Below are 15,378 nucleotides of genomic sequence, written 5' to 3'. Positions count from 1 at the left end.
TGAAATGTGACAAAACTGCCAAATCTCTCTCTGACTACTTAGCACATATTTCAAACTTTAAAACGTCTTTTTATATTTTATCCTTTATGTAATCTGAATCAAAACTGACTAATGCATGGCAAGTATATTAAACCGAAAGTTGTGTGTATATATGCACACACTATGGAAGGGTTTTTAAAATTATTTTTATATGTCAAAAATATCTCCATGAACTTCCCCAAAATTTAATTTTAAAAAGTTGGGACCGGGCACAGTGGCTCACATCTGTAATCCCAGCACTTTGGGAGGCTGAGGCGGGCAGATCGCTTGAGGTCAGGAGTTCGAGACCAGCCTGGCCAACATGGCGAAACCCTGTCTCTACTAAAAATGCAAAAATTAGCCAGGTATGGTGGTGCATGCCTGTAATCCCAGCTACTCGGGAGGCTGAGGTGGGAGAATTGCTTGAACCCAGGAGGTGGAGTTGCAGCAAGCCAAAATCGCGTCACTGCACTCCAGCCTGGTTGACAGAGTGAGACTCTGTCTCAAAAAAAAATTAAAATTAAAATTAAAAAATGAAATAAAAAGTTGGGCTACCTTTCAGAAATCATCTATTAAACCTACTGGTAAGCATCTATATATTTAAGGATACCTACCAAATATCCTTGTCCTGTGACACTTGTCGTAACTTAGCAATGCACTACCAACATTCTGATTGCAAATCTTTAGCTCATGATAAGGTTGATATTTCCACTGTAAAATATGTAGCACTTAGGTTTTGGAAAATTATCCTACTTAAAACCACTCGAATATCAATCAATATATCATAAAATACATTTTAAAGAAGTATTGTTTTGTCACTTTCAGTATTTTGGGTGTGTATAGAATTTGCTTTCCCTTTCTTTTGGAGGAATGCTTTAATAAAAAACAGTCATTTGTAATTTGCTCATCAACTGCTTTTAGTTATGTTTGTAAGTATTTTTATGCAATTCCTTTGTAATAGAGTCCAATATCTAATTTTTCTGGAAAGCCACTTTATTTGTAGTTTTAATTGACTAGTAAAATTTCTATATATTTATGGTGTACAACATAATGTGTATATATACATATGTCTGTATATATACACACCCACATTGTAGGGTGACTAAATCAAGCTATTTAACACATGCATTACCTCACATACTTACCATTTTTTGCATTTTTGGTGGCGAGCTGGAAAGCTATTTTTATAGGCCTTTTGTTCATACCCTGTTGAAATGATCACTAATGCTGATTTAGAGAAATCTGAATTACTGAGATTATATGTGGTAGGTAAGAAGCGGAGGACAGGGCCATCGTTTTTGAATGGCTCATCCTCCTGAGTGACAGTAGCTGTGATTAAATAAACCTCCCTACCTAGCAAAATCATCAAATGTGGTGACCACATTAACTTTGGTAGAGGACAGCTTCTGAAAGAGCTTTGCTTTCTAAAGGAATACATATTAATGGTTTCTGAAATTTTAAAGTATTTTAAGTCAGTAGGACTAAAGGTAAAGGGACAGCTAAATGTGTGTTTTCAGGTGAAATGACAGTAAATCCTTGTGCTCTAGCTCATAAACTGAACCTTCCAAGGGGCATAGTATGGTCCTGCTAAATAAATCTCTTGCTCATTCTGTAATTAGCATGACTATAACAACTTTTATTTCTCCATTTAACATTTGTGAGATAGCTTCAGTCTGTTTCATTTCATCATTCATCTTTTTGGAAATCTCACTGCTGCCACAACAGCCATGCATATAAATTCCTCACCATGCCTCTGCAAATCAAACAAAATGTACTTTAAGCTTGCCTCACAATCAAAGGCTGTATGTGATTTATTTTCAAACTGTTCTTAGGGCTGGGCCTAAATGTGACACAACTACGCATAAAAGCACAATGTTTCGGACAGGGTCAAAGTCCATGTAGAGAGAGAGACCTAGCATAGCACAAGACACACAGTAGCCATTCTGCATTCTGTAAATTTGTTTTCGAATGAGATCTATGTAGAGAAATTTACCCCACTCTGTCTTCCTTGTCTAAAGGAGGAGGCTTTTCATCCTTTTCAAGAGACATTTGTAGGCAAGTTCAGGTGGACTGTCAGCAGGTCAGGTTCACATCCAGTCACATCTTGATCACCCCCGTGGATCCCTAGCTAGGGGGAAGCTTATAGAACCAGAGGCCCATCATAAGGCACAATGAATTACAAGATGCCACAAGCATGTTTGTCTATGAAAATCTTCACCAGGTGGAAATGGCCAAAACAAAGATCACCAACCCCCAGGGGAAAGGGCTCACCCTTTGCTAAGCTTCCCAAATACTTCAAGCCCTGCAACCAGATGCAGACCCATAAGGACAGGACCTGAGTGAAACCAAGCAGTTTCTGGGGAAGGAAATACTTTCATTGACATTTTTGGGTTACTGTTGCACTACCACTAGTTGTCTCAGAGCTCTAGGGAAATGATGATCATTTTTCATGGGTTGCTAGTTTTTGTGAGCTTCTGGTTGGGTTGAAGTTATCAGAGCAATAGAACTTCCCTGACAAATGAAAGTACTACCTATTGGAAGAGTGTCAGTGCTACTCAAAATATGGCTTGAGAATTGACACCATCTATGTAACCTGGGAGTTTGTTAAAAAATGTAGATTCTTCAGACCCCACCCCAGATTTACTGAATCCAAATCTCTGGGGGTAGGGCCCTGCAGAGTGAGTTTTAACATCTTTCTGGGTGATTCTGATGCATGCAAAAGTTTAAGAAGCACTGATCCACCTATCCTTTCCGGCTTTCATCCTTGGAGCCAAGACCCTCAATTTGGAGGAGGGGCGGCAATGTTCCCAGTAAATACCACATTTCCCTGCCTCCTCTGCAGCAAAGGGAGACTGGCTCGGCTGCAAGGCACAGCCCCTTTGCCCATCGCCCTTCCTTCTGCTTCCTGCCTGAAATGTGGATGCGAGGATCAGTGCTTCAATAGCCATCTTAGCCCATGAGGCAGCCTCAGTGATGGAAACTGTGCACTCAAGATCAAGGAGTCTGAAGGCAGGAGCGTGCTCCCAGGGATCAAAAGGCAGCCACACCAGCCCTGGCTTTCCTTCCTCCAGATTCCCTTCATATGAGAGTAAAATAATTTCCACGATAATTAGGTGATACTGGGCTCTTTCTTTTCCTTATTGCAGGGGGATGAGGGGTGAAAGGGAATTCTTTTTCCTAAACTGTAAACTTATTATAAATTGGTTTCTTTGAACTTTCAGTCGTATGCCATCCAACACAATCCCAGGTCATTTAGCACACATGCCTCCTAGAAAAGCCAGATGTGGAAGTGGAGACACCTTTCCCAGGGCTACTGGGATTCTTACCCCACTCACCAATGTCCCTCTTGCATTCCTGGCCCCTATCTCTTCTTCCATGTAACATTTTCTGTAAAACTGATTAGGTAAAAATCGATTAGGTCTGTAGAAAACGGGCAAGTGCATCATTTCCCTTACCTAGTTTATAAAGATAAAAAAATGGTACACTCCTCAAAGGAAAAAAAAAAAAAAAAAAGAGGAGGGAGCCACCACATTTGGAAATCCACAGCTGACAAGTAAAGTAGTAGCAATATTTTTACAAACGAAAGGTGCATTTTGCGGATTGTAAGGTCATTGTCCTCAGTGTTTATGGCCAATTTAATATCCACTTGCCTACTCCCTGTAAGTGGAATGAGGCAGGAGGCAGAAAATGTAACCAGTTTTTTCATCACTATGTCCCCAGGACTTGGCACAGGGACTGGCCCACAGTCAGGGCTCAATAAGGATTTGCTGAATGAATGAATGAATGAATGAATGAATGAATGAATGAATGAATGAACGAATACTAATTTTTATGTTTAAACTGATGCTTCCTCTCATTCTAGTAAAACCACCAAGGGATAGTCAATGAATGGTCTCAGGGAACGGAGAATATGTGTCACATTGTCCCATTCCCCAAACTGCAGGCTTCCCCAGAATTGTCACAAGAGCATCACCTTAGGCCTTGTCACCCTCTCCTCACATTACATGTAACCTGGGCCACATCATTTAACCTCTTGAGGTCCCCATGTTGCAAAATAAAAAGTTGAAGGAAGCGATTCTCGATGTTTCTCCCTGCTAATTCAATCAATTTAGGAATACAGAAGAGATCCTAGTGCCTGAAAATAATCTCTAACCCCAGTTCTTAAGGTTTTCTTACAGTTATTTTTATTGTTTAGTTTTAATGAACACAAGGTAGCAGGGAACGCTGGGGTTGGGGGTTGTTACATAACTTCAGGATAATGTACTACAAACTTCACAGATAGGCACACCTCTTTCACTAATTATTTTTAATAAAACAAAAGATCAAAAATCAGTATCAGGAGATGACACAATACAGTTGGGACTACGGAAAGCAACTATCTCCAAGCTTGGCATCATAAAATACATCATCATGAACTGTGAACAGATTTGCTAAACAAAGGAGAGCCTCATCCTTTTAACCCTCCACAGCCGACATCGGGAGTCTCTTGGGGTAGAACATGAAATGAAAAAGAAGTGGATGGCCAGATGCTGTACATTGTCCCCCAGTGACCTGCCACAGAGACTATTTTTAAAGACGCATTTATTTCAGCAGGAGTGACAGCATTTAAGTAGCCAGGTACTCGTGCTAGACAATCCTTCATGAGAAAAGTCTGCAGAGCTTGGCTGCACTCTTTACAAAAGCCTGAGTGATAGATCAGATGGGAATTGCTGATTGGTTAGGTGGCTGGTTTAAAGACCCGTAAAGATAATGCAGAAGTGAGAGCTTGGAAACCAAATGGAGTTAGCCCCCAAATTATTGCAGCCACCCCAGCACTCAAAAGTTAATCCAATTTTAAATTTACAAGATCCATCTTAACTAGAAATGCAGGCTCTAACTGTCCTGCAAATTTTTTAAGTGGTAGCTGTTCAATGAATTGTATTATCCCATTAAAGAATAATGTTTTAGATGTGGTAATCCCAGACTCACACAATTCTCTTTTATGAACCTAACTAACCACTGCATTCATATGGAAGGTAAATTACAGCTATATTACATCAAGCCTTTCATTATTGACACAGCATTATGTTAGGCACCCCTATAAAACACTGAGAGAAAGATTAATACACAGTGGTATATATATTTGGAGGAATCAGGGTGTCCAGTCAGAGTCGATATGTCTTCTCTCCCTGTACAGAAAAAAAGGGAGGGGTGTAAATAAAAAGGTGAGGGTTGACAGAAGCAGAGTAAACATTTTAACCATTAAAACTGATCACAAATCGACGGTGGAAAGGTGTCATAAGATTTACCCCTACCAACCCATTAATTGAGGAAAATTACAGAAAGATGTCCCGAAGCTATCATAGGACCTAAGCATTTCTCCAAAACTGAGAAAACACTCGATGTAGCCATTATTCTTCTGTTTGAAATTTTTGGAGATCTCTGGCAGGGAAAATGTGGCACTTTATAGCCATTGAGAGCATTGCAAATCAATTCAAAGAACTAGTTCTTGCAGGCTGATGTTCATTCGGCCTGGGCAGGTTCAAGTTCACCTCCACTGGCGGTTGTGCATAGCTCACTGTCCCCTCCATTGTCAGACACTTCTGATGTTGTTCCTCTTCCATGAAGTCAAGACTTCAGTCTATTGCTGACCTTCATCAGACAGGTTTGTCCTAGGCTCCTCCCCCAACCCACACCCCTGTTTATGTTCAAAACTGGATTTCAGGAAAGAGTTCTCTTAAGCACTGAAGAAAGACATATTTGGCATCCACTACACTCCCTAACTCCCACTCCAATGGACTCTGTTTCAAAAGCCCTGGACACATAGCATAGATTTCTCATGAGACCCAACCATTCTAACAAATATGGATTGCATTTGCATTTTACCGCTAGAACAAACAAAAAGTATTTACACTTGGAAGAACTGTGGCTACACTTCCCCATCCCTCCCTCAGTCCCCATGTTGTTTGATTCTTGCCAGAAAGAGTACCAGAGGCCACTGAACACATCTCACGTTGTTTTGGGGTGAGTGGCAAAGTAAAATGCCAGCACTGAAGATGGTAAGCTTGAGTTTCACAAGTCATCTGTGTAAGACAGAGAAGTAACTACTCACTCCAACTGCACAAACAAAGTGCCTGGATTAACTGGACTGCACAACGTGAGTTTGTTAAGTACATCCTCCCAGCAGAAAGTTAAATGGCTGTAAGAAATTGTGCTTGCATTTCGTTTGATCAGACCTCATTTCCTGGGACCTTAAACACCAAGTTCTCCCAAAATATGGCTAAAATGCTGGCAATATTTGCAGATACCAGTTGTGGAAATTAAACCCAAATAAAGTTATATACAAACTTAGTTTACAGAATACCTAACTCATTCAATTTCTTTGAATAGAGCAAAACAGAAATAAATATCCTTCTTAAATGTATCACCTAATTATCATGGAAAGCCTAGGAGACTTAGGAGAAAAGTAGATCTCTATAGATGTTGCTCAAATATTTGGCTTTCCAGATCAGAGTATTCTCAATGCTACCATGCCAGTATTCGAGTGGAAAATATGATAGGTGATACTTTTAAATGCAAAAATATATGTATCCTGTACTTCAAGCCCAATCTTCATATAATGACTCTAACTTCCAGCCAAGTTGATTTGTTAAGTTGTTGGGCTCCAAGGAGCTTTATGGAGGAGCTTGGGTATTTCTTACCCTCTAATTCCTTTTGAAATGCAAGTAAGTCCTTGCACTTGACTTACAGAAATGCTTACTCCTCGCATAGTGTGTGCACTCACTGGAGAATCCTCTCCCTGCCTTGGACTGGGAAGACCTGAAGTTAAACGCGCAGCTCTATGATTCTAAGGGTGGCTCAGGGCACCCCCAAAACAGTCACCTGAGTTACAAACATATTGACAGCTGAAGTGGGTCCTAAACTAGGGGTCACAAAGTCAACTTCTCCTCGCGTGTTATCCGAGGTGCCCTCTGGACCGTGATAGGCAGGAAGTGTGGATGCATTTTAGTGTCCTGGACAAGATTCTCTTGACCTTTCCTTTTCCCATAGGTGGTTCACATCAGGACCTGTTCTCGAGTCTCTGGCAGTCGAAGGGCAATCAGGCCACCCCCAACCAGAGAAGCAGCAGCCAGAAGGATGGGGACCACTTTGGTTATCCCAACAAAAGAAGCAAATATGGTGTTTCCCAGGATGGCGCCAAATTTGCATAATCCATTGAGAATGCCAAAGGCTGTTGCTCTGTAAAAGAAGAAGAATGGAAATAATTCTGACATTCCGAACCCCATTAGATGAACAGGACTGGAATCTTTCTTTTCCTTATTGCAGGGGGAAGAGGGGTACGAGGGAATTCTTTTTCCTAAATAGAAAAATAACACATTCTCATTGTAGTCAAATTTGGAAATACAGAATAATATAAAGATGCATGGATATCTAACCTCTTCACCGAGAGACAATCACCTCTGTTAACATTTTGAAGTATTTTCTTCAAGTGTTTTTCTTTTTTGGTTTTTTTTTTTTTCAAAGATATCTATTTAAAAATTTTTTACAGGTACGACATGCTTACTATGGAAATCCTGAAAGGATGAAGAAGTATGCAAAGCAGAAAATGTAAGTGTTCCCCCTTTTAACATTCTCAACCCTCCTGAAGCAGAGACTGCCAGTTGCCCCCAAATAGCATTGCCCCAAAGGTAGGACTACATTTCCCAGACTCATTTGCTGCTGAGAATGGCCATGTGACTTAGTTTTGGCCAATGGGATGTAAGTGAAAGTGGCGGCAGTTTCCAAGAAGCTTCCTTAAGGGACATTGTGGGTGGGCCTTTTGCTCTGTTCCCCTTCATTCTTTTCCTTCTACCCTGCTTCATGATGGAACACAGATGGTTTCATTTTGGACCATGGTGAGTCCATGCAATGAAAAACAATGAGATAGAAAGAGCCTGCACCACCCACTCTAGACTTTTTCAGGAAAGAAAAAATGCAATGCTTAACCTTCTCAAGACCACAGCAATGTATTTGAGGTTTCTGTCAGCCACAGCAAAACCTAATCCTAATTATGATCTTTCAATCCCACTTTCCAGTGAGAACTATTACTAATCATTTATTCTTTCATGACCCCATCTGTATGCAGAGGCAATATTCCCAATACTACCTCTCCCCAAGTGAAATCAAATGTTTCTTTCTCGTACCACAAGTTTATTAAGAAAGTGGGTATATTTTTGTACTTAAAACTCTTCTTTCATTTTTGTCTATAACTGTACCACACTGTAGCTTTATAATCACCAACCCAGTCTTTTTCGTTCGTTTGTCTTAGTATTTTTGTTTTTGTATTTTCTTGGATCTTTTAACATATGTACTTTTTAAAATAAACTTTTTTGAAGTTCCCAGGGGGGAAAAAAAACTTGTTGAATTTTGAATGAACTCTTTTATGTTAGAAAAAAACTAAATATAATTTGACATTTTTGTAAGATTGAATCTTCTTATCCAAAATTAGGTATATCTTGTCTCTTAAATATATATGCATTTATTTATATATAATAAAAATATACTAATTATGTGCTACCAATTATATATATTATCATAATTATATATAAATATATAATCCATAAATATATACATTTTCTGAGACAGGGTCTGTCTCTGTCACCCAGGCTGGTGTGCAGTGTTGTGATCCTAGCTCACTATAACCTTGAACCCCTGGGGCTCTAGCAGCTCTCCCCCTCAGCCTCCTGAGTAATTAGGACTACAGGCACATGCCACTATGCCTGGCTAATTTTCTAAACTATTTTGTAGAGATGGGATCTCACTATATTGCCCAGGCTGATCTCAAACTCCTGCCTTCAAGCAATCCTTTTGCCTCGGCCTCCCAAGTCACTGAGCTGGCATATATTTATCTTCTCTTATATGTCTTTTTAAAATATCTCTTAGTAAAGCTTTATGGTTTTCTTCATTTAAGTGTTTCACTTGTCAAGTTGATCCCTGATTATTTTATGATGTCTGCTGTTATTAAATGGATTTGAATTGCATCTTTAACTTTTTCAATATATTTTCAAACCTATACATAATTTAGTTTTATTACTGACCACCTGACCAAATTGTCTTTTTCTCTCTAGTAGTCTCATTAGTTAATTCTCTTAGGTTTCCTAGATGTAAAATCACATCATATTCAAATAATAATCATTTGTCCTCCTGTTATTTTGCATAAAACTTAGCAGTTCTTTGACTCAAATGAGAGGGGCTCCAAATATGACACATTGTGTTCTTCCTTAGTTATCTATATCCCAACACCTCTGTCGCCAATTTTGGAAATATCACTAAGGTTTTTGCAGAATTTCATTTACCCACCTTCCTTACCATTTCACATTCCTTTTTGAACACGGGGCCTCTTATCTTCTCTCCTTAAAATTCACAATTCCCCCTCCACGAAGAAAAACAATTACTAAGTAATGACTTTCACCCTATGCCTTTAAACCAGGCCTCTCCCCATATATGACCTGTGCAAAATAAAAGTAACCCCTGGGTCTCCCTGCCACATTCTCTGCAGATTCCCTGGACTTCATGTTGCCTCCTGAGCTTTATTTATCTCCCTGCCCCTGTGCTATTCCAGTTCTTCACTTTTTTGCCTTATCTCCCATTGGCAGGTCTGTTCTCTCTTGTGGATTACATGACATGTATGGTTTTGCCAACTTTTCACTCTTATTTCCTTCTCCTGGACATAGTCTGCTCCCATCCTTTGCTTCTTGCCATCCTTCCAACCTTATCAAGCCCTAGCCTGCCAACTTTCAGGTCTACGCCATCCCCCATGCAGGAGAAGCCCAACGTAAGAGATGTTTGTTTCATGGAACAGCAGAAAGACCACGATGGCCATACACAGCATGAGATTCAGGGAGCAGGTAGACTTCTGACCAAAGAAACCCAAACAAGTCCCTGAGGAAAGCCCATGGAAGAACCGACCTCTGGTTGGTGGGATACAGCTCCACTGTGATCACATCCAGAGCATTCCAGGCCGCAATGCTTGTCCCACAAAACAGGCACTGCCAGCCAATCATCGCAGACTCGCTGTTGCCAAAAAACAGGAAGAAGCAGCAGACTGCAGAGATTAACATGGAGCCACCTGCAGAGGGAGTTCAAGGTCAAAAAGAAACATGAGGCCTGTGTCTTGCACACGGCTATCACTCACAGTTCTCGTCCCATCTCCCACCCTCACTGGTACACCTGAAGCCAAGGCTGCCTGAAGTATTAGGTTCATCCTCCACACAGAGAGAGCACAGCTGGAACCCTCCCATGGCACCCCAGCCATGGCATTAGAGCCCTCTGCGTGGGTCGGATCACCAGACTTAGGAAGGCTTCTGAAGTCACCACACTAAGGTGCTGCCCAGCTCAGAATGACGGGCCAGGGCAGATAGGGGCATTTGTTGAGAATCTATTATGTACCAGACATTGTTCTAGGTGCTTGAGCTACATCAGTATCAGTCAAAAAACAAAAACAAAACCTCAGACTTGATTTGAAACCAGGATGTCAAAGAGATCTGTGCCTCTTCACAATAGTCACAATAGTCAAAATATGGAGTCAACCTAAGTGGCCATCAACAGATGAGTGGATAAAGAAAATGTGGTTTACGTACACAATGGGATACTATTCAGACATTAAAAAGAAAGGAATTCTGGCAGTCGCAGTGGCTTACGCCTGTAATCCCAGCACTTCAGAAGGCCAAGGTGGGTGGATCACTTGAGGTCAGGAGTTCGAGACCAGCCTGACCAACATGGTGAAACCCTGTCTCTACGAAAAATACAAAAAGTGGCCAGACTCGGTGGTGCACACCTGTAATCCCAGCTACTTGGGAGGCTGAGGCACCAGAATTATTTGAAGCAGGGAGGCAGAGGTTGCTGAGATGGCGCCACTGCACTCCAACCTGGTGACAGAGCAAGACGCTGTTAAAAAAAGAAGAGAAAAAGAAGGAAAGAAGGAGGGAAGGAAGGAAGGAAGGAGGGAAGGAAGGAAGGAAGGAAGGAAGGAAGGAAGGAAGGAAGGAAGGAAGGAAGGAAGGGAGGAATGGAGGGAGGGAGGGAGGGAGGGAGGGAGAGAGGAAGGTAGGAAAAGAAAAGAGAAAGGAATTCTGCCATTTATGACAACATGGATGAACCTGGAAGGCAGGATGCTAGATACAGTCCATGGGGTAAGCCAGGCACAGAAACATCTGCATCATCTCACTTTTCGAGATCTCTACATAGCATGGTGACTACGGTTACTAACAATGTATTGTATATTTCAAAATTGCTGAGAGTAAATTTCAAATATTCTCACCACAAAACATATATATGTGTGGTGATGGATATGTTAATTAGCTTGACTTAATCATTCCACATCGTATATATGCATCAAAATATCACATTGTACCCCATAAAAATACACAATTGTAATTTATCCATTGAAAATAAAAACACAATTTAAAAAAAAAATCCATTCTCATGGAGCTTATAACCTGGTGAGAATACACCTGTACATGATGGGCTACTGAAGGGAAACCTGAAGAAAGGCGGTGCTATTCTGCATTTACCCGAATCCCCACCCCAGAGATCTGACCTGCCCTTTTCAGCCCTACTCTATACTCTGTACTCTATACATGTGCTCTGTGAACAATACCCTCTACCCACTAACCCCATGGACTTTCTTATCAGTTGGGAGGGGAAAGTGGCTGGAGTACCTCTTCCCAACTCCTCCCCTGGGGTAGAAGGCCTTTTCTGGCAATGGCTGCATCCCTCCAAGACCCCAGTTCCTCCCAGGTAGCTCTTGTTCCATGGTTCCAGCCCCCACGGAGCTCTGTGAGTGCAACTGCCCCTCCTTGTCCTCATAGCCATAGAGGTGGTAACTGCTTCTCATTTTTGCTAGTGTCTGGGTGCCTCACCTGCCTTATTTGTTTCCACAACCCTGCCCACACCTCTAAAAGCCCTATGAGTAAGGTTTCCTTACTAGAACTATCTGGGGTCAATCCCTTTTCCCCTCCAGGAATCTAAGTATGCAGTCCATGAGGTTAGCATCGCAGGGCTCCCAGCAGAGTGGAGAAGTGCAGCTCAGATCTCTGGGGTGGGGATGGGAGTGAACAGAAAATGAGCAGCACAGCCCTTATAGAGCTAATAGGGGATCCCATCCAAAGAAGACTGTCAAATGCTGCCCAACTCCAGTAAGTTCAGCCCGGAGGAACTTGGTATGCAAGCTCCAAGTCCAAGGTGGATGCAGAGCATGGCAAAACAGGTTGCAGCCCAGGAAAGTGACTGGCGATGAGGCGGAAATAGGGTGAACAGAAAGGGAAGGAAGCAGGTCTCAAACAACCAATAGGGACACAGGGCACGAGTGCCCCACCAGGTACCAGGACCCTGCGGGAGGAAGGTATTCCAGTTGGCAAGAAGCCAGAGGCCGACCTGGCCTCGATAAGAAACGCCTCCCCAGGGATGGGCCTCAGCTCAGAGTGTCACCCTCAGACTTGGGGCTGCAAGACTAGTGCCAATCCTTGCTGATGAACTAGGAAATGATAACTGCCCAACTGGATCCTGCCCACTCTGGGAAGCGGTAGGGCTGTGAGCAGGTGCCTGGTAACCTTTTTCCAAAAGCTAGGAGAGAACTAGAACAGCAGAAACTGGCATGCCTAGGACCCCGAGTGCTCTGTGGACAATACCCTCTACATCCATACATCCCTCAGAGGGGCCAGCCACGGGGCTTGGCTTACAGTAAATGCTGGCAAACATTTGATAACCACAAAACATGATCATCTGACAAATCAGCTAATACTCAGGGAGGCCCTCCCTGATCCTTCAACTCTGTTAGGTGTTCCTGCTATAAGTCCCCAGGGCCCAGTGTACTTCCACTTCTATAATTCTTATTCCTCTTGTAATTGGGAGGCCTGGGTGCAAATGCCGGCTTACATACTACCTGTGTGACCATGAGTGAGTTGCTTCACCATTCTGTGAGCTGTTTCACTGTCCCCATCTCTAAAATGTTGATTAAATTAGTGCCTACCTCATAAGGTTATCATGAGGGTTCAATGCGTTAGTATTGAACACATGTTCAACATTAATAATATTCAATAATAATAAGCATGTCATAGTGTTGAGGTAAATGAAATTTCTAGTTGAAGTCTGCCTCTCCCAACAGATCATTTGCGCCATAAGCACAGGGATATTGTCTGTTTCAATTACTGATGTATTCCCATTGCCTCCCACCCAGCCTTGAGAGAATAAGTACTGTATAAATAAATGTTACTGAATGAATAAATGAGTGGGTAACAGCCTAACCAGGAAAACTTCTATTCCACTGATAACAAGAAATGACTTGCACACTACCAAGAGCCCAGCAGATTAAGCAGAACAAAAATGTGCTTGCAGATTTTCTAGCGGGGTTGGTCTGAGAGCTGGGGATAGGGCTATTTCAAAGTGGTTCCGCCACATCCCATATCCCAGTGAAATAGGTATTAATTGAGCACCTCATCTTTACCATGCACTGTCAATATCACAGTCGACCCACTGCACATCAGGCCTTTTACTAAAGACAGACGGGTAGAGAGACAAAGAAGGCCCTGTCTGAGCTCTTAACAAGCTTGCCTCTAGCTCAGAAACAAAACAGAGACATTCACAAGAGAGTAGGCTATAAAGAATGATTAAATATTAGTTCTAGATCTCTCATTGGAGAGCATGCCTTCATTTAGGATTATAGGAATTGTTTTGATCTGTGATGTATTCACTATAAGAAGGGCTTCAGCGGTGAGGGAAAGGACGTCTGCTGTCTCACCATTCCGCCTGCCCCTGTGCCCAGCCACACCGCCCCCCTCCACTTCGACGAGGGAGCATGTGGCAGGTCGTTAGGTGTGGGACGTTCTCGTCGACATGGGCACCCACCCCATCCTTATAACCCTGCCTCCCCCAAAACTTCCTCAGCTGCTTCATGAACAGACCAGAGACTCCACTGATAAACTCTGGGACTCATAAGGCTGGTGACAAATGGCAGAAGTGTCACATGTCTGCTCTCATACCCCTATCTTATTGAGGCAAACAGAGGTATTATTTTAACAATGGAAATGGAAGCTCAAAGAAGTTGACTTGGGTCAACACATAAAGCTAATCTTGGCAGAGATGGAGCCACCTGACTCCCAGCCGAAGTTTTTTTTAAGATGACAACCTGTAGTGTCTTCTGCTGAAAGCTTGGTGTTTGGGGTTAACCTAGGAAAGAGGCCATCTTCATTCTGTTCTGGTCAGTTCGGCGGCATTGCTGAGTGTCAGCTCTACTGCAGGCACTGCGCTGGACACAGGGGTCACGGAAATGAGTAAGCCATTGTCCCTTCCTCCATAGGGCCTCAGGACTAACCAGGCACTCCCTCTAAGAGAGGAGAGCATGAAGTCTGCCGTGCCTAAGAGATGACTCCACCCTCACCACGAGATTAAAAAGCTGAAGTCACAGGCACTTCTCATGCTCACCACGCTGAATATGCATGCTACTATTTATAATAGTGATATTCAGTATGAGCCAAATGCCAGGAAAAGAATTCCTTTCCATGAAGACCTGATCAATTCCTCTTCTCCAACAAAATGGCTTTATGATTTATTTTGTTTCCTTTTGCATGTTGCTGCTAGGAATCTTCATAATAACTTTCCTAATCAACGACCTCCCTAAGGCAGGTCCCTAATGGCATGTTTATTAATAACATGTTGTCCACTTCCCCACCCCTGGCCTTGACTAATATTCTAATGTACATTTTCCCTGGTCCTCAATGTGTACTTTTTGCTTCTTGTTTACCATTCATAGCATGTGCTTCTGTAATGAATTGCTGCAAGTCCCGATGGAATGAGGCAAGGCATACATGAATATAGCTACCATTTTTGAGAACCTACAATGTGCCAAGTATTACAGGCACCTTATGTTCAATTCTCACAAAACCCTACCAGCTAGATGTGGAAATCGTTCTCTTATAAATAAGGAAACTGAGGCCCAGAGAAGTAAAGGAACACATTCAAGGTCAAACAGCCTTTCGGTGAGGTCTTCAACAGGGCTCTGTCCGACTCCAAAGCCTAAAGTGGTATTGCTATTAAATAATAAAAGTAATACAGTTTACCTTCAAACATCAAACCATCATCCAGGACCATTTTATATATTTTTCTGACAATAATCTGATGAAGAGGCAGGGTGGATATTATTACTACCCTTATTGAAGTGCTAATAGATTAAATGACTGTCACAGCATTTCTCTGTCAGGAAATGAACAAAAATCCCTCGCCTAGACCAAAGAGTCTTGACTATTTCCAAGGAGCTCTGGAGTTTTCTATAGGCACGCATCCTTGGCTCTATAGCCCCATGTGCAATCTTACTTGCTGGGTTTATTGTGCAATAGTTACTTAATA

At 42.1% G+C, this 15,378-nt stretch overlaps 1 protein-coding gene across 6 annotated transcripts in view; it reads right to left on the bottom strand.

Moving 5' to 3' along the window:
• Nucleotides 1-4,179: 4,179 nt before the first annotated feature.
• Nucleotides 4,180-15,378, bottom strand: part of SV2B (synaptic vesicle glycoprotein 2B) — a 188,974-nt gene continuing 177,775 nt past the window's right edge. For all 6 annotated transcript variants that reach the window (XM_077938317.1, XM_015143054.3, XM_077938319.1 and 3 more), the window contains 2 exon segments: nucleotides 9,946-10,105; nucleotides 4,180-7,236 (listed from right to left, as the gene is read on the bottom strand). In XM_077938317.1, coding sequence (XP_077794443.1) covers nucleotides 7,053-7,236; nucleotides 9,946-10,105 — 344 coding nt within the window. In that variant the 3' untranslated portion in view covers nucleotides 4,180-7,052.

This window comes from Macaca mulatta, chromosome 7 (genome assembly GCF_049350105.2).
Source record: "Macaca mulatta isolate MMU2019108-1 chromosome 7, T2T-MMU8v2.0, whole genome shotgun sequence".
NCBI classification, from domain to species: Eukaryota; Metazoa; Chordata; class Mammalia; order Primates; family Cercopithecidae; genus Macaca; species Macaca mulatta.
Note: the sequence above shows the minus strand (reverse complement) of the source record. Positions and strands in the feature narration are given on the sequence as shown.